This window comes from Rhipicephalus sanguineus, chromosome 6, assembly GCF_013339695.2.
Source record: "Rhipicephalus sanguineus isolate Rsan-2018 chromosome 6, BIME_Rsan_1.4, whole genome shotgun sequence".
NCBI lineage: Eukaryota > Metazoa > Arthropoda > Arachnida > Ixodida > Ixodidae > Rhipicephalus > Rhipicephalus sanguineus.
The window spans coordinates 93926066-93945923 of record NC_051181.1 but is presented as its reverse complement, the minus strand read 5'-3'; the positions used below and the strand labels follow the sequence as shown (position 1 = coordinate 93945923).

The 19858-nt window shown below is 47.2% G+C and overlaps 1 protein-coding gene across 1 annotated transcript in view; it reads left to right on the top strand.

Moving 5' to 3' along the window:
* Positions 1-19858, top strand: part of LOC119395994 (dipeptidyl peptidase 3) — a 101934-nt gene that overhangs the window by 8897 nt on the left and 73179 nt on the right. The window contains exons 3-4 of the mRNA XM_037663021.2: positions 1329-1456; positions 15215-15328. Coding sequence (XP_037518949.1) covers positions 1329-1456; positions 15215-15328 — 242 coding nt within the window. The remainder of the gene's footprint in view (positions 1-1328; positions 1457-15214; positions 15329-19858) is intronic.

The following is a 19858-nucleotide window of genomic DNA, read 5'->3' as shown; positions in this document are numbered from 1 at the left end:
ATGTGAAACCTTGCTTGATGTTCATAAGAACTGTGCAGCAATGTTTAGTCAAGCATTCGTTTTCTTTTTTCCCCACGTCATGGCTGCATTCACACTCGCTCTCATCACATTACCAGAACATGGCACAGTTTTCTTAAACTTTGTTGTAGCACGGCAAAGGAAATGGACACCAGAAAGAAACGTATGACGACACACAGTGCCAATTGTTATCTCCTAACTTGCAGGAAAATTGATATCTCCTAACCTGCAGCGAAGTTATTAATTTGTCTTAATTTGGCATAGGTTTGGTTATTTAATTTTGTTCTCTCAAAGAGAATATGGTTGTACTTGTCAAACTTAAGAACAGTGTTGCTGAAAGAAAACACAAAAGAAAAGGCTTTTTAAATGCTTAATATAGCATTTCAACAAGAATGCACTTTGTGTGATGTGCCGTAAAGGACAATAGGAATAACTAAATGAAAAAAGTTTTTAAAAAGTTCTCTTATTCAAGGGACAGACAATTGCTTAGAACACATATTGAGATAACCGCTGTTATGGAAAGATTGTTTATTGTATTGGCTAAAAACAAACCCTGTTTTTCTCATTAAGCGCAGATTAGTATTTTTGTTTCTTCACTAAGGTCATGAAAAATGACTGTTGGTGTGAAAAAGGGTAGTGGCGCTGCCTTCGCTTGACACATGATCTGATGCTCATGAGTGCACAGCATGAGAGTTGTTAGCTGAGAGACTAGCGGCACCTGCCGATGAATTGGAGAATTGCGAGGAGCACCTGGCTTGTGAGGCGTTAAAGGGACATTGCATGGCGACGGATGTTTGGAAAACTTATTCTACCTGCCTTTTGTATTCGAAAATTGTTGAAAATGTCAAAATGAAGGTGGTTAACCACAGTTGCACTCACTCCTGTGAAAGCAGAACGTTAAGTGCAATGAACAGTTCGGCATCGCTATCTCTTCTCAGCATTGCTGGAGGAGGCGCTGCAACTTTTTTTAGTGGCTTTTCACATAAAAAAATTCTGCTTACAAAATATCCACACGCTTTTTAGAGTCAACTGCTGCAGGTTTAACCACTACTGAGGAGGAGCTTTTCATTGCATTGTTAAAAACTGGGTCGAGAAAAATTGATTGTCAGACCCTTTAAGCCTATGGCTGTTAGCAAGCGCGCAGCTTTTGTGCGTAACATAACTTAGCAAAAGTAAATTTGATTTTGCTGTTAGCAAGGGATGTATCTTTGGTTTGTGCATAATACAAAGTTAAGCAAAAGTAAGTTTAATTGTGCATAACCTACGTTTAGGGCGACAACTGTAATTGCAAGTCGTTCTGCCTTTTTCAGCTCTGCCTCCCCAGCTGCCTTATTTTGTGCCACGAACACGAAACCACTTGCTTCCCGTTTACCTCAGGACAGAAATACGCGGGCCAAGGCTTATCACACGGGTGAAGCACATCGAAGGCGACATCTGGGTGAGCTTGTACCTCTGATTTTTGAGTGGTTGTCACTTGGCCTGTGCAAGTAGACTTTAATCACTTGAATGCCATTTTAGCTCTCTGCCATGATCTGTGTGGGACACGTGTAAGCTTGCTGGTCATGTTCAAATTACCTGGCAAAGGCTCATTTTAGGACATAAATGACAAAGGCTTGGTCCCGTATGAATGAATGGGGTACTACCTGGGAGCTTCAGCCAAGATAAGCTTGACTTCTTATTTTGATTGGAGTTGAATTAACAAAAACCTACTGCAAAAATTTCGACCCCGTAAAGGTTTGTTCATCCTCCGCCATGGGCTTGGTGAGAAAACACGTCCTACTGCTATGAACTCAGCCAAATCTTGCAGTAGTGCGCTGCAAGGAGAGTTTACCAGCGGAGCACAGGGTTGCCATTTTCTCAGGCGCCATCTTTTCATACAGAGGCCCGTCCTCACTCGCTTCGTAGCTGCTGGCGCCTGCTGCTTGACGTCAAACAGCAGGTAGCATGCTATTGGCCCAATAGCCGACATAAGTCGGCGCTTGTATCAGATGTGCTTCTTGCCACGGGGTGCCGTCACATGCTGGCGCAGCGCTCCATAGTCTGCTAACATTACATGGTGAGGCACACTCGTCGCGCACTTGGGAATCACAGCGGGAGAAAGCGATCGTGTTTCATCAGGCACGCTCGTCGCGGCAAGAGAAGAGAGAAAGCACTTAAAGCTCCCGACAAACCCCCGTAACTCCACTCGTTCTTGACGGATTCGAGAATTTTTCGCAGCAATTGATTCGCGAGGCAATAAATTTCGGCACTGAGGTCATTCGATAATTACTTGGATAAGTCGTTCATGACCCTTTTAAAAATACAGTGAAAGCTCGTTAATTCAAACTGATAGTTAGTTCGAACTGACGCCCTGGTCCTGGCACAGCCCTGTATACATCTATGGGAGAAAACTCCTGATAATTCGAACGCGTCGGTATCTACAATGGTTAATTCGAACTGGGAGCCCTCTGGCTTTCATCGCTTCTTGTAGAAGCAGGCCCAGGGTGATCGCAGTGTGTTGCAGAACCAAACCAAATTTACTAGAGATGCAAAACATCTGCATTTCTCCACCTATGAGAATTCGGACGCTGCGCTGGAACTCTTGAGCAAGCTGCAAACGACGCTCATGGAGTCGCGACAGAAGAAGCGCAAGCAAATGCGAATTACTGATTACTTTTAATTTTTATTGCATTAACTCTGCCATGCAAATGAACGTGTTTTGGAATATAATTAGCGTCATATACAGTAATCCCTCGTCATCTCGAAGCCATCAAATCCGGGGAAAATTTCGAGATAAGCGGTATTTCGAGTTAAGCAAAACGCCGAAAATGTTTGCTCAGGTCACTGTAAAAGAAAAGCCAGTGCTGCCAGGAAAAGCTCCACTGCACGAGACAGCTACAGTAGTAAAGGCACAAGAATTCGGAGGAAAAAAAAATTTATTACCGAGGACCAAAAAACTGCGTGATGCTCGCCTGTTTTGTGTTCGCGTTCGAGAAAGGTGTTCTCCAGTTGCTCAACACATCGCATGAGCCGTTGGTCGCCACCGCTGCATTCGACCTTGTTGCAAAGCAAGTGCAGCACGTTACGTGTTTCTGTCATCGTAGGCACTTCTCGAGGCTCTTCCTCGTCTGCATGGTCATCTGCATCGTTCACGGCCATCTCAACGATATCGGCGTCCGACAGCATTCTGGTAACGGGGAGGTCCGCCTCGAAGAGTGCATACTCCTCAAAGGCGATCTCGCCGTCTTCAGTATTGCTCGGGCAGCCAGTTGCCTTGCGCACTTCATTGCACAGCCCATCACAGCTGCTGAATTCTGCGCCAATGTCTTCTTCGATCGATTCCGGGGCGTGAGAAAACCCTGCATGTGCGAAGCAGTTAGCAGTCAGTGCTGCTTCGACGTCCGGGAATTTGGACGCTCGAATGCGCTTCCGCTTGCTTGAGAAGCTTTGCTCGAAGCCTTCCAAAACCTTTTGTTTGTTTTTAAGCACTGTTGAGAGGCTGACAAAGGGATGCCGAATTCTTTGGCAATGCACGACTTGCTTCGACCTGCTTTTTCGACTTCCTTGATTAGCGCGACTTTTCTCTCCAACGTCAGAGATTTGCACTGCTTTGGGCGGGGCATCTTGGTCGATATTTGGAAGCGTCCATTGCACAGACCACTCACTGCTCAGCAAAGCTGAACTCAAGATGCGTCGTGCGCAGATCGCGGGGAAAACAAAGAACACCAGCTCGCATATGCAAGGGCTAGGTTGCGTACTGACGGGCGCACGCTGCACACGCCGCCCACTGCGCATAAGTCACGCGCGGGTGCGCACACGTGATCACTCCCACAGTTGCTTGACAAGGCTGATAGGAAACGGTTGCGTCTGCGGGAATTTCAAATTCGCCCTTCACGACCGCATTCGGCACGTATAGTAAGAGCTAAGCGTTCGCACGGAGCCCTCGTTACCTTTTGGGAGTGGACTTTGCCTTCTGCCCTCCCGGTCAAGATTTCGAGATATCCGGTGTTCCCTCCAGAAAACGTTTCGAGATAAGAGGGGGCAAATACATAGCACCTATGGGAGGTTAATGCACGGCGAAAAAAAGTTTCGACTTAACCGAGATTTCGAGATATGCGAGTTTGAGTTAACGAGGGTTTACTGTATTTCGACATTAAGGCTCACTGCTCACACGAATGCATGTCGCTGCTTGTTTGTCGCGTATCACAGACTGATCAAATAATTCTGTTCGCTGTTAGAGCTCCTTGAACTTAATTTACGAAATCAACTGCCACAAACATGTAGTAGTATCTCCTAATTCACAATAACGAGTCCAGAGGTGGCTTCTTTGGGTTCTGCCAGCGCAGTGTGGTGCGATGTCCGTTCATTGTAGCGCCCGCCTGCTTATTCAAACTCCGCTTAAGGGGAGATGCGGGTCGAAAAACACGAGTTTTCTAAAAAATTATCGATTTTTTGTTTTCGCCTGTTTTGTTAAGATTAGTACCTCTGCTGTTCTGAAAAAAAAAATCAATGTCGAGACTCAACTGGAAATGCTTTAAAATTGCGTCTAAAGAGCACAAGGTGGCTGTCAAAAGGCCGAAAGTGTGTCATCTTCGAGCACCTTGCCGCTGATAATGCGCCGCCGCTCACCATTGTCGACCGCATGAGGCGAAGAGCCGAGCCTCACTCTTCAAATAACAACAGTTTCCCGCGCTGCTGCAGCGCAAGAAATAATAAAGAGAAGCACGCTTTTGCCGCCTTCTTCGAGCGCCGCGACTGGCTTTAAATCACGTGGTACGGATCGGGAGCCGCCATTGGCCGCTGCGCGCCTGTGTGTGCTGTGAAGCCTACTTGCAGGATCCGTGTCTCGTCGAGCAGCGCAGCTGAACAACGCTTTTCTCGAGTGCTTATCCGTTATGGATGAAGAAAGCCGTAGGAAGCGCGGTCACCGGTCTGTGAAGTTTCACGCGGCGCACAAATTTCGAGGACGCCGGCGCAAATCAAAGCCGAACACTCAAACCACGAAAAGATCGTCTGCTGCCGCAAGGCGTAGTGGCAGTGACGCCGATGCGTCCGACGAGTTTGCCGCGGCATTCGAATATGTGAGTGCCTCCCAGAAAAAGATCGGACTCTTCGAAGACGAAGAAAAATCGCCGGACGACGAGTCTTCGTTGATTGCTGATATGACAGCATTGAACATGTTGGTTTAATCGAGGGCACTCCAGTTTTGAACGTGTTCTGGAAGAGCTTGGCGTGCTCCCGTCTCATGATCTGGTTGCTCTTGGCACATCACGGGACAGCACACGCCAGAAAAAAATGTCTCAAAAACTAACAGGAGAAGCAAGGGCCTGTCGGCGTGCGCTGAAGAAAAAATCTCTTGTCGAGGAGTCAGCTCGAAAGAGCCGTGAGGGCCAAACCTATGGTACTGGCGCATTTTAATGGCAGTGGCCACTACAAGGAGGATTGTTCTTTCTTGTGTACAAATTTTGTTGCATTCAATGACATCTTTGATAAATAAACATGCAATTTTGACTTTAAAACTCGTTTTTCTCAAAACACAAATTTTGCCATTTTTGTCAATGTGCCCCTCCTTTTTCGGGTACTTCTGGTGCTCAGATCTGCATGAAATTTTTCCCAAAGTTTTTCCAAAGTACGAGAAATGCAATTATCTTGTTTAAGTTTCGATATTCTTATTATAAAATAAAAAAAAGTTGTGTAAACTTTCACTAGGGTAGGAGAAATATAAACTTCCAACGTTAAAATTTTTCACGTCTAGTACATATTTTGTATGGACTTCCTAATTAGTTATTTGCATTCCGCACTTTATTTGAAACATTATGAACTATCAATTGTAAAAAATTATTGAAGTTTAGGTCTGAAAAGAGGGGGGGCAAGATGCTTCAGTTTTTCACTTTGTCATGTTGCAGAACTAAAAGTATGCAACTTGCAAGAAAACTAATTATATATTTGAAATCAGCATAAAAAGTTCTATAAGCAGCTCAAGTTTCATTGCTCTAGGGTGAATATTAAAGAAAAAGTGTCTTCGAGTAGCATCTCCCCTTAATTCAAACAATTTTAGTGTCGCTTTCAAGTTCGAATTAACGAGCTTTTGCTGTACAAGACTGGCACTAAAACGACTGTTGCTGCACTTCGTCAACCATGTGTCGATTCCTCAACTAGAAAAGTTTGACACTACCCACTTTCAGGGCAGCTTGAATGCGTTTTAGATAGAGAGGATAAGAGAGCTCTGGTCAAGCAACTTCCCATGGTAAAGGTCATCGAGGAGCCATTGAAGCGCTACGTCTTCATACAGGGGTCGTGCTGCACTCTAATCTATCGAGTAAGATAGCTTCAAAGCTGCTAAGCCGGGGTAGTTGGTTTCAGGGTTGCCAATGGTGGCTACTTTTCGCCAAATTGGCGAATTTGAGGGGCCCGTGGCGACCTAAAATTATGAATGGCGACATGGCGAATTTTTGGCGATTTTCGGCTTAGATCTCCACTGAGTCATGCGTCCTAAGCTCAGTGTCTTCCCAACGAATGAGCGGCAACATTCTCTGTATTTTTCTTGGTTTTAGACCCAAGAGCAGAATGTGCACATTACGCGTCATTCCGTATGTCTGTCCTGTAACTCGTGCGTATCTCCTAAAATCATATACAGGCAGGAGATACGGCAACGTCCCCCAGAGACATTCTAGCAAAATGTAAACCGCGAGGCGACAGTGTTTGACTATAAGTTAATAGCTTTCGGCGCTTTAAGCTTCTCTAAAGTTTCGCTTCTGAAGGGGCTGAAGGTTCCAACCATTTGTTTCGTCAAAGCTCCAAATGTTCTGAATAGCTCGGCTACTTATTCACTGTTGCAGTACCCCCTAATTCAGCTCGTAAAGACTGTTTTAGAATAGCGAAGTGAGGCGGATACGCGGCTATTTGTGCAATAAAAAAATATTTATTGAGGCATTTTTCACTGTTCTCGGTGAGCGTGTGCAATGAAAACAATTGCTATATAACATTTTACATTGCCTACCTGTTCATTAATAACGCATCGGATTGACGCGTGTAGATATAAGAGACTATAAGAAAGGGTCGGTGACGTCCTTTATCATATTAGTTCACACTGAAAAGGTGTAAGACTCGCTAATGATCGGTTCCTGTAAGAATTCTGTTGTCTTACCTTCAATAAACCTTTTAATTCATAATGTTCGCGTAAAGCTGGCTACAAACAACGCTTTCACGGTTTTCGCCCAATGTTTACCACACTACTACCTTTGAAACGAGCGGACAGGGATGGAAGGATATCGTGAGTGCTTCTTTCATTCACCCTTGCGCCACCACGCACATCTTGCGGCTAGTCGGAGAAGCAGCATTAGAGGTGTGCACGGGCTCCGGGTAGCCCGAAAGCCCGAGCCGGACCCGGCCCGCGGGCCGGGCTCGGACGGGCCGACGTATTTTCACCTCGGGCCCGGGCCGGGCTCGGGCTACTTGCAGTTTTATCGGGCCGGGCTCGGGCCAGGCGCAAAGCCCGACTCAAGCCCGAAATAGAGAATGAGCGGGAATTCTTTTCCAGCACGCATACAGCGCCTTTTCCGCGACCGCCCTTTACCGCTTTTCCTTTCCATTCGCTACATTACACAAAAGGGGAGCAGGTAAAGCACTGCCTCTGTTTGCACTCTGACAAACAGAGAAGTAACACCACCTGAGCTAGTGACGGCGCCACGCGACTGTTCACGTTAGATTTAAGGCCAAATCCCATATGAGTGAAAATGCACGCGACACCGACGAGCGACCCGACGTAGATCGCCTTCGTGCAAGCTGACGCTTGCATGGGCATGCGCATACACGTGACGGCTTTGGCGAGCGAACTCCATTGTTGCTGGCATGAGGCCGTCTACTTGTATAGCAAAAGCGCTGCACTTCGTTGAAGCCGGAATCGTTGGACTCCTTGCTGTTTTTGGACGACAATTTGTAATCTGTGTAATAGAGACGTTCGTCGTCTGTCGTATGAACATATTTTATATGCTCAATAAAGTGCCAAATTACCGGAAAACGATGTTTTGTTTTCGCAACGAACCTTCAAAAAGCCGGGCCGGGCCGGGCCCGGGATTGTGTTTTCGTAAGTCGGGCCGGGCCGGGCGGGCCCACAGCCCTTTGCTGTCGGGCTCGGGCGGGCCTTCGAAAAAGTCAGCGGGCCCGGGCCGGGCTCGGGCTCGGAAATACGGCCCGTGCACAGCTCTAAGCAGCACCATGCACTCCCATGGTAAAGCGGGCCATACGACTATCATTGAGAAACGTCAATATAATTTAAGGGTCTTGGATGGTACTGTATTCTACGGGGCTATACGTGAGAGGAAATTTTTATTACTAGGTATGACGCACATATCTAGAATGGCGACTTTTCTGGCGAAATTTGTAAAAAAATGGCGACTTTTGGCGACTTTTTGCTCGTCGTTTGGCGACATTTACTCGAAAGTCAGTGGCAACCCTGGTTGGTTTAGGTTCATCATGGCAAACAGTGAAACGACCATGCTTCGGCATTGGTTGTGATGTTTTTACTCGAAGCATATTTCTGAACACAGCTGAACCACATTAAAAGGGCCCTCAAGGGACCAGAACAATGTCTTCCAATTTACTGAGAAAGATGCACCGAGCTATTTGTCATACTCATTCTTGGTAGGGGTGTGCGAATATCAAAAATTTTCAAATACGAATCGAATACGAATACACAGCTTCGAATACGAATCAAATACCAAATAATCAAGAGAGGTAATTTTTTTCCACCAGTAATCTTTTATTTTATTACATTTTTATGATGAAAACAGTACACTTGTATGCTATCAGGACAAAACCTGTTATTGCACAAAAGAATATCTGTACTTGCCAGGAAGTGCATGACTGTGCTATATTTAGTGGAGCTTGTGACTTAATGGCTTAGGCTCAATGCACATGTTGAACAAACTTTTTCTTTCCTATTCTTTATGTGGTAGCGCTGTATTAGAAAAACAAACACCAAAAAAAAAAGTCAGTTTCACTGCAATGGCTAAGCAATGAATGCGATAGCAACAAATTGTAGTGTTATATGAAGTGAGGCTGGCAGCTAACTGTTTCGTATCCAATCTCGCGTAACTACAAAATGCTGGTGTAAGAGAATACGGCCGCTCCAGGGAGAGATGCTCTGTACGCATAGTCACTTCGCGATGAGAGCGCAGCACGTAGAAGGGTATACGAGCCGCCCGCTGTGATGGCGGTCGAGATAGCGCGCGCTCCAACGATCGCGACCGCTCCCTTAGATTCAAAAATCAAAGTTGCTGCTCGCGCGACCCCCCCCCCCCTCGCGTCTTTTCAGGCTCGTTAAAGGGGAACTCCGGGGATTTTCGATATTCACTGATTTCAATTAAACTTTTAACATATGTTCTCTTCGGTACGCTCATGATATGTGCCAAATTATACTACCGTAAGTCATTTGGGTTTTTAGAAAACGAATTTTAAAATTGGTAGCCAATTCCGGAATCACTAGTGTTAAAGCGGGCCACCCTGTGTATGTGATGTGTAACGTGCCTACTCTTTTCCGACCCCGCCTCGCCCAGCAGACGGTTGCAGCGCGCGCTTTCTGCTACGAGGCGGCGACGACACGAGCAAAGTTTGGCTTTGTAGCTGCGTAGCGTCTTGGTTGTCATTGACATCGGGTCTCAGAGTAAGCACGCACAATAGTATTGAGCAACGAGGAGATCGATGCGGGGCGCATGAGCTACATCGCGCGCCGGCGGGTAAATCAAAAGGCGATGCTCCCGCGCTCATATAGTAGCTGCAATCATCGCTGAACTCGTCACTGGTAAGTTGAGACGGGCTGGCACTGCTTGATTCCGCATCGGATGACATCACCAGCTTGCTTTTCGCGTGATAGAAGAAGCGCGTGTGCTATGTTTACACCCTGGCCAGCCATGGCGGCGTGTAGCGCACTTTGTGACGTCATCGCATACCCAGCTTAGCTCCCTGTTTCGGTTTCGACTCGTCGTTTATTGCTTATTTAAAATTATTGACTAGTCTCTCAGCAAAATGAGCCACCCTTGCCGTTGCAGGACTGTTAATACAGCTCAGACCACTTATAACGTAACCGCTTACAGTGCAGTACCGGCTATAATGCGGTTTTTTCTGACTCCCGTTTACCTTCCCATATGTATACGCATACCGCTTATTGTGCAGTCCCCCGAGATGAAAGACCGGTTATAATGCGGCTGCCGGAACGTTCTCAGAGATGCGAGGGAGCGAGCGTGCTTCTCAGCGGAGATGCGCCGGCGGGGGAGAGAGCGGCGACGGCGTTACGAAGGAGGAGGGGACGCGGAACGAACGAACAAGGAGCGGGGGGGAGAAGAAAAAAGGGGGGGATGGCGGTGGGGGACAGCAGCCCAGCGCGGGTGCGTGGTGTGAGGAGGGGGAGCGGTTGCGGTGGCCGACGGAGAAGCCTTTGCCCCCTTGACATGCGCGCTTTGCCCCGGCCGCATGACATGCGCGCTCCGCTACGTACGGGCGCCCGCGTCCGCATCAAGAGCGCGTTACCGCTATTTGTCTCCGTCGGGAAAATAGTTGCTTCGTCATAATAGAGCGCAGATATCGCGGGTGCAACCTCGATTCCCCCGCAAGCAACAATGCTTTGAGACGCGATTGAGCTTTCGCCTTTGCCACCAACAGGCGGACTTACAAGCTTGAGAGACTTTTTCAGGATAGTTGCCGCGGCTGTTCTCCCGACCGCGAATCGAAACTGCGTTTCACGCGTGATGCCCTCGGTATAGCTCGCGAGTGCGATCTTTCTACGCCCGATATCCGTGTTGCCTAGGGCGAGCTTCTCGCGGCGGCATGCCAAGTTGCACACTAGGCCTAACGAGAGCTAGCTGCCATGTCGACGGCCGCGGACTACAGAAGTTGCGGTTTGGTGCCGAGTCAATGAAACATTTTGCAGTTGTTGCGTTTAGAAGGGGTGACTTACATCTTTAACGAAAATGCGGGCGTGCGTGTGAAACACTCGAGTGGTGGTTTGTGGTCGCCACCGTTTTCGACATAGTGCACGCGCAGTGTGCTACCGCGGCGACTTCCCGTGATGGCGTATTTTTTCCGCGTTCGTTATGTCGGCACCGCAGGTCCGCGGACGCTAACCGTTCAACATTTCCAAATGTAAGCAGACGCAAACTTACGTCCCAGTCGCATGCCTCGATAGTCGGAATCGCGCGCCTACCCGTTGGTCATGTTTTGCACACGTGCAACCTTTCAAAAATGTTGTTTTGGTTATACCGCGGTACCGCTTATAGTGCGGATATTCGCGACTCCGGCGACTTACGTTATAAGCGGTCTATGCTTACTAGTATTTGGAAACGGCATTGTCTCAATATGGTCGAAAATGCACCGGAGTTCCCCTTTAAAGAGGGACGGGCCGTTTCTTGTCTGCTTCGACGGCAGGCCTCCCGAGCGGGGTGATGTTATCGCATGCACCCTCCGAGCGACGGAAATGGGCCGGCTCGTTTGATCTCTGCTTTGGCCGCGTTCGTCGCCCCGCTCGCGCGCTTTAACCCGCGGTAGAACATACGATGCATGTGGTATCTTATCAATTTGGACTTCGTACGGGACATGACGGCGACGGCAAAAACTCGTCGAGATTGTCCATATTATTGCTATCGCAATAAAAAAAAAAAGCTTTCGCACCCGCCTTGGTGGCTTAGCGGCTGTGGCGTCATACTAGTGAGTACGAGGCCGCTGGTTTGATTCTTTCCCAGCTTCATTATGAAGGGGTCAAGTGTAACAGTGCCCATTAAAGAACCCCAGGTGGTCACAACTGGTCAGGATTCCCCCACTATCATCGTCATATCGGGGTTTTGTGAGTTTCGGCACTACCCCTCCCCCCCGACCCTAATGTTTATGTTATGTTTTATGCACTTTCACCCCTGTTATCACCGGTCAACACTCTAAGGCAAACGGCGTCTATCAGCCACACAACGATCATCATAGGGGTTGTTTTGCCTTTCCTTTCTTGAAAACTTGAAAACTGTGCGCTGGCTACTTTCCTATCTCGAACGCTATGTCATGCTGATAGCCACATGTCGTTCCTGATAGGGATGATAACGCAAGGAAAGCCCACGAGATAGGTGACATTATTGTTGGGTAGCAAAAAGATGCTCCGAATACGCTTTTTTGTTTTAGTTTACAGAGCCGCAACTCCTGTTCAAAATGTGGTGTCGGCGACGAGCGCGTTATTTCGCCACTTCGAGGACCGCCTTCGTGCACTCGTTGCTGCCGGCAGTAAACTGGCGCTGGCTAAAGAGCGAGATAGGCGAGATTGCACGAACGATACGCCCGGGTGTGATGCACGTTCGATAGATTCTAAAGGCGTGCTGTCGGGAACGCAGCGTAACTACGCGGTATATTTATCGCCTGACATGCGCCACAGCTAGCTAGAAGGAAATATATGGATGACGCTGTAGTAAAGGTTGCCAAAACCATCGAATCATTTCGGAACTATGCCAAGTATAGTGGCTGACATCGCGGCAAAGCGGACGGACGACTCATGCGGCTTTTGGCGACGCTTTCGCGAACGTTCGTACGGCGATCCGTTATTGAGGGTCCCTTGTTAGTTGTGTGCAGTGCGTCACCTGCTAAGCTCACCCAGTTAGGTGCCGGGGCGTTCGCTGTAACGTATGCCTGCGTTTGTCCGTGCACAGCGTGATTTCTCCGCGCTCGGAAAGCACTGGACCGAGCAAAAGTGTGCTGAATACGTTCTCAGGCCAATGCGGCGATGGCAAGCTGCTTTCATTTCTGCAAGCGACACGCACTTAATTGAGGCGGTCCCCTCACAAGGGCGCGGCAACGAACGACGTGTTTGGGTTGTGCAGTACACTTACACCAGCGGCAACAGCGCTAAGCCACGGCGCGTTCGTCGGTAGCCGTCGTCACGCCCCGGTGTATTCGCAATGCCCACGAACTATAGGTGGCGCGCCGTTCGATTCAAGATGGTGCCCGGAGGAGGGTCAACTCGTTTCTTAGCATGGGAACAGATAGGATGTGCGGACGTACGGCCCGTGCCACTTTCACCGAATGAAGCCATGAGCTGCACTGAAATGAATATGAGACCAAAATACTTTCTCAAACCATGGAAAGTGCTCGCCACCTAATTATTTGCTGTGGTGTGAAAGGTTATAGCATTTCAGTTCCGTTACCGTGCATCAACGATGCTTTGCGAAATCCTGGGCGTGCTACAGAAGACTGCATGAACTAGAGTTGACGTATGAACTGAACGGCACTCCGAGGTAATACTTATCGAGCCTGCCTGACGGATTTGCCGCAGTAGTAGGCTGCTAGTGAGTAGCGCCATCGCTGCTGCACGGGGCCACATGTTTAACGTGTTGATGGTTTCCAGACGTATATTACGCTGTCGTCGTTTGCACACTCAGGAATGCGGAGTTACTTCTTCAACGGAACAAAAGCATCCAACATCCAATTCAGTAGCACTAGTGTCACAGTCATGTTCAGGCTCTAGTCATGTGCAATTCACTTCACTGGGATGTTGCAGGTTCGATCAGCACAATCCAAAAATTATTATCGAAAATAATGCACACGCATGCTTTTTGCAAATCGAAGAATTTGTCGTTGCGAAATTCGTCGAACAACAATGCCGTTCGGAAGGTACCGGTGAAATACAGAAGTTAGCCGAGAGGCGTGGATTGTGGCCCTTACTGCACGTTTCATCGCTCTAACCATTTTGCTTCGCTGATCGAGCTCGAGTATGTTGGCAGCATGCGGCGCTCCATAATATCGACAATAATTGCGCACTCGCCACCACGGCTTCGATCGGCGCTGACTAACACTCCCAGGTTGAAATGCACAGATATATCCAGTGAAGTGGATGGGGGGATGACCGCCGCTGTAGCTCAATTGGTAGAGCATCAGATGCGTTATTCGAAGGCTGCAGGTTCGATCCCTGCTGGCAGCAAGTTATCTTTTCGTCCACTTTTCTTTCTTCACATTTATATCATAATTACTACAAATAATATCCCCTATGATATCCTTGGCATTATTGTCTGTTAGTTCTTATTAACATTCTTGGCATTGTTCGATGTGTTAAACATAAAGAAACTGAATGCGCCAGCTAGATTGTCTTGTGGTGTAAGACATGGCTGAATTGCTATTGAATGAGCTAGGCTTTGCCAGTTTCACTTCCAAGGATGTGCTAGGTGTGCAATACATAAGTGGGACAGAAAGAACATAGCCCTTACACCACCAGTCGGCGACCAAATAACACAAAGCAGCGCATGGAGAATCTTTGTCACTGATTTCCATATGCACTCGTGTAAGGGCCGCACTTTTTTTGCGTGATTTTGGTGGGGTGCGGCCCTCCCACGGAAGTGTGAAATTTTTGTTCAATTTTCGGTTCGCGTATGAAAAAACCTATTTAGTCGTGGCATATACTATACCTAACGATGGGATATCTGGCGTCTAGCTGCGGACATCCTCACTAGATGTCTTCATCGGTATCGCTGCTCGGACTCGGCTCGTCGCCACTGCTCGAGTCATCCGCATGCTCATGTATCCAATCGTCCTCAGTGCCGTCCATGGCATTGGAAATTCCGATGACCTTAAAACTCTTTACAGTGGCAATAGTGGCATCTGGCAGTTACCATTTGGCAATAGTGTCTGTGGACACTATTGCCATCTGGTGGCTCCCGCAAAATGCGCCGCACGCAAGACGCGGCGATGCTGGCATTTGCTGGTGAGATTTTTATTTATTTTTTTTTTTTTCAAAATTTGGACTGCCAAATTGGGGTGAGCAGCCCGCACACGAGCGCGGCCTTTAGTCAAGTGTATACAGTATAAAGATGGCTTTCTGGATGGGAGATATTTGTCACAGGAATGTAGATGGGTATTTTAGATTGCTACGCTTTTAGGGAAGATTCTGAGAGCTTGCTTCTGTGGCTTCGTTTGCAGAGATTTCATTCCAACTAACAAAGCTTTCTTTGCCTTGTCCAAATGCAAAACCAACCATTTAAGAGGTAACTGCTGCTCCTTTTGATTGGAAATTCTGTTAAAGCAGCTTCAGCGTACCGTTCTTCTACTGTCCAGACATTGTTGGCATATTCAGCTACGTGCGGCATGACATAGCTGTGTTGATGCATGTTCTTTCCATGCGTGCCGGCAACGTTTGACCTTAAGTGGCAGAGTGCACCCACTGATGATGTCTTCTGCCCGCGTTTCTTTTTTCCTGCAGGCATTTCACGATGAACTGAAGAAACACCTCGAGAGCTTGGTCAACAAAGAAGTGCTCTCGCAGGTACACGAACTTGGAAGCTATGTGGGCTTCAAAGGTGCCTTCGTGGAAGAGGTAAAAGAATGGCTGTATAAGAAGGGCTTCTAGTGTTGGCACGTGCTTAGCAGTGTCCATGGACCAGAATGGTGCGAACATATAGAGCGTGCAGCACACATCACACTTCATTCAACCCTAGACTGTTGTTAGATTACTCGGCACAATGTTTCTCATTCCTTTGGGCAATGCTTGTGTGCTAGTGTCTGGTCCATAAGAGCGCAATAAAGGCAGATGTCTGATGTACGTAGTGAATTCACTGTGCTGTCTTTTGCATGCCAGTATGTGTGTGTTATCACTTCATTAAACTGCGCATATTGCTCACAGCTAACGAAGGACTGTGTGCGGACCATAGGTCGGCAAAAATGTGGAGCTCACTCGGACTCGCTCATGAAATATAATTTGCCCTTAGAGCTCACTTGGACTCTGACTCACTGAAATTTTTCTCAGCCGGATTCACTCGAACTCAGACTCATCAAAATATTACTCACTCGGGCTCACTCAGACTCACGGCTCGATGTGAGTGAATGAGTAGACTCATGAGTGAGTTTGCCGACCTATGGTGCTGACCACAGAGAACCATTTTTCTTAGCATAGCACTTTTGTAAATGGATCTGCTTCTCCACTCCTTTTTGGTAACAACAGTTTGTGTTGTAGCTACCATGCACTTTGGGTGTGTTGGCCCCTGAGCAAACTATTCTAAGTATCACCTACCAGGACAGCTGAGCGGTGATGGCATGCTTCTGCCAACTGTGAGGTCACAGATTCGACTCCTAGCTGCTTGTGCAAAGCACTCTGGCTTAGATTTAACAGCACGTTGAAAAGTGGCAAGCACTCAAAACCAATCCCATCTGTCCACCACTCCACGTGTAGCCTTGGACAGGTATAGCCTTGGAATGTTAAGTGCCATTGAAAAATGTTACCTTCCATCCTTGCTTAAAATTGTCTGAATAATAGCACTTTTGTCTTTACCTTTTGTGCCTTTTTTTTTGTAAGCATATGTGCAGCATCAATCAACACAATTGCAAACCATCTCCTAGTATTGAGGGCATCAGTAGAACCACAGACGAGCTGAGGTACCACTTGCCACGGGAGTAGCAAGGAATGTAGGGTTGTTGTTTTTGTAGCAATGTGTTATGCTCCATTATTTGCTAGTCTTTCTTGTTATTTATACCATTGGTCAACTGATCCCATTGATGACGCGGCCAGAATGTCACTCTGGCCACTGGCCAGATGCAGAAAGCATGGAAAAGGTATTAGCATCGGAAGAGGGATTGCTACGAAACAGCGGTCCAGATTGTTTCATTAGAAAGGTTTCATTAGATTACAGCCCCTGGGTGTGAACTACAGTTGTGCTGAAGCACCGTTGCAGCTACCCTAATGGTGGCTTGTCTATGAATGCCTGACGGTCGCAGGTTGTGCGAAAATTGAAACCTCCCTTGGAATTTCACCACACTCTAAAAAAAAGAATCGTCTATTTTAGGAGTATTTCTGCCATACAACAATAAACATCATCTACCTTGCGCACTTTTCTTGCGTTATCACCATGGTCCCGGCACTACCCGGTCACGAACGGCGCGTGCATTATCAGTGTGACATAGCATTCTTGATAGTAAAGTGACGAGAGCCGGGTTTTCAAGAAAGGAAACGAGCAAGCCACATGATGATTATTGTTGTGTGGCAGAAATACTCCTCAAATAGTCGTTTTTTTCTTAGAGTGCAGGGATCAAGAGATGTCAGTCTAGTCAACATGCTTTCCACAATATCATCATGGCCTTGTCCGTAAATATTATTTGTGAATTAGTCATCTTGTAAACGTCGGCTGGCTCGGCTGTCTCGGAGAACCCCGTGTACCTTCTCAAAATTTAGCCCGTTTGCCCGTTTGCTAAGATACGCTCATTGCAGCAGAGGAACGAGTACGATAGAGTGCTACCAAGTGAGATCTAGATTTCTTCGTACACCAAATTCTCTAGCGTATTTATTTGCTTAGCTCCATCATTGGTTAGTTTAGTTTACTGCAGTCCAAAGTTGCATTGATATATTCATAAAATTGCTTTTTTCTTCTGTCTGCTGAACTTTCCTGCAGTGTAACAATTCCATCACCTTATCTGATTCCTTTCCACTCTTTGAGTAGTATGCTTCCCATTTCTTCAGCATCTAAAAACAGTTGTTGACCAGTCATGGCCAGTTTACTGCTGGTATGTTTTGTTTCTTTCGTCGGCTGGTAAGTGCAGTGCTTAAAAAATAAACATTCGTGAACAGATTGGTGCATAGAACAGATCCCGATGGGGTCGAAATTAATTCACAGGCTCTATGGTATGGTGCCTCTTGTAGGCAATGGTTAGGCATGTGAAACCCGCAACTTTGTTTGATTTGGCTGGGCGCACCCTTGTAGTTTTTGGGAAGCAAGGAAATGCAAATTAAACCAACGAAGGCTGAATTTCGGAGCGTTGCAAAGAAATCTTCCAGGCAGAGATGTTCCTAAGCACTAACAATGACTGCATAACGAACAAACCTACAAACATTATGAATGGGTTGCACTGCCTTGCCTCTGTGTTTTCGTTTATTCTTTCTGCTATGTTTTACCAATGCCTTCTATAGCTGTAATCCTCGAATGTGAGCTGCAAACTCTTTGCCCTTCCCTTTCCTGTTTTTCGCCTATTCTCACCTTTTGTTTGAGTGGCCAGTGCCTCCCACAGCTGCCCCTTGTGATCATGTTGGTGGCGCGGACTACCTCCAACATCACGTAATGTCACGTTTCGTAACATCACGCCGCATAATGCCTTGTTACGTCACGTGACGTGTGCTCTCGCACGATAATTTGTCGCAAATCACAGCGAAACGCTTCCTATGGGAACTAGAGCAACGCAACATGTTCAGCGCAAAAAAGAACACGAAAACACAAGGAAGGGCACGACACAAGCGCTGTCTAACAACTGAAAGTTTAATGGAAGAAACGTGTCATATATAAACACAAAGAAAAAAACAAAAAATCTTCTCCCCCACCAGGCATGTAATCACGTACGCTGTAGATATGCAATCTCAGCTTCTGTGAGAGCGATTGATTGAAGGCTAGCTCATGCATCTGTCTCTTGCTTTTATAATTTCAAACACTTCAGTGATCTCACGCGTGCGCTGGTCCCTGTGCCTCATCATCACAGCGGCCTTGTTTAGCTCGGCTGCGCATCCGCACTGCCGGCAATGGAGGGAAAGATGTGTGGATGGTGTACCTTTCAGAGAGCTAGCGTGCTCCCTTAGACGGACGTTAAGACAAAGACCCGTCTGCCCAATGTACGCACCACCACATGACAAAGGGATGGCGTACACCACTCCGCTCGCGCATTCAGTGAAAAGTGAGTGCTTTATAGGGCAACCTTCAGTGCTGTCAGCGGCCTGCCCCTTCTGCGCTCTTTTTTCTACTCTCGCGCACACGCTTCCTAGCTTCTTGCCGGCGCGAAAAACAACATTTACGTCGGGTCTTTGTCTTTGACTCGGGTCTTTGTCTTAACGTCCATCTAGGGGAGCTGCTAGCTCTCTGAAAGGTACACCATCTACGCATCTTTCCCTCCATTGCCGGCAGTGCGGATGCGCAGCCGAGCTAAACAAGGCCGCTGTGATGATGAGGCACAGGGACCAGCGCACGCGTGAGATCACTGAAGTGTTTGAAATTATAAAAGCAAGAGACAGATGCATGAGCCAGCCTTCAATCAATCGCTCTCACAGAAGCTGAGATTGCATATCTACAGCGTACGTGATTACATGCCTGGTGGGGATAATATATTTTTTTTTATGTTTATATATGACACGTTTCTTCCATTTAACTTTCAGTTGTTAGACAGCGCTTGTGTCGTGCCCTTCCTTGTGTTTTCGTGTTCTTTTTTGCGCTGAACATGTTCAGTATGTTCCAACTAGCCCAGTTTGCCACCTTACTAGAGCAACTCTTCAAGCCTGCACTTAGACGAGGCACTGGCTTTACGTATGTTGTAACCATAGAGTTTCCTAAAATTAACTAGAGGGGACTCTGGCGCTGCGATCGTTCAGCTACCATGGGAATGATGGGTAGTACACAAGTTTGCCTAGTCTTCGTGCTTGAGGCTTCAAACGTACTTGTGGCTTTGTTTATTGCTGTGTTTCGGCGTTCGTTTCGGATAAAAGAATAGACCGTTGTGAACTTCGTGGCCAGGTCTGATTTGGTTAGCCTAAAAAAGTTAAAGTGGTGAAGTGGAACTGCTGACTTTTGCTGAATTTAGTTTTGCGACAAAGCGGATGCAGCCGACGCGGAGCCAAACGGAGCCGAAAGAACGAAGTTTAGACAAATTTGTGTACTACCCATCATTCCCATGCTGGCTGAAGCGTCATGCGTTGCAGCTCCCATAGACACTAGCGCCAGAGTTCCCTCTAGTAAGTATTGTAGGAAACTCTATGGTTGTAACCATGCATGCTTATCATCAGCTCATCACCGCCACACTTCTCAGAGACATGTCATGAAACTATATTGTGTACTAGATGTCATCCGTGCATTGCATTTTGTGTCATCACCTAAATCTAGTC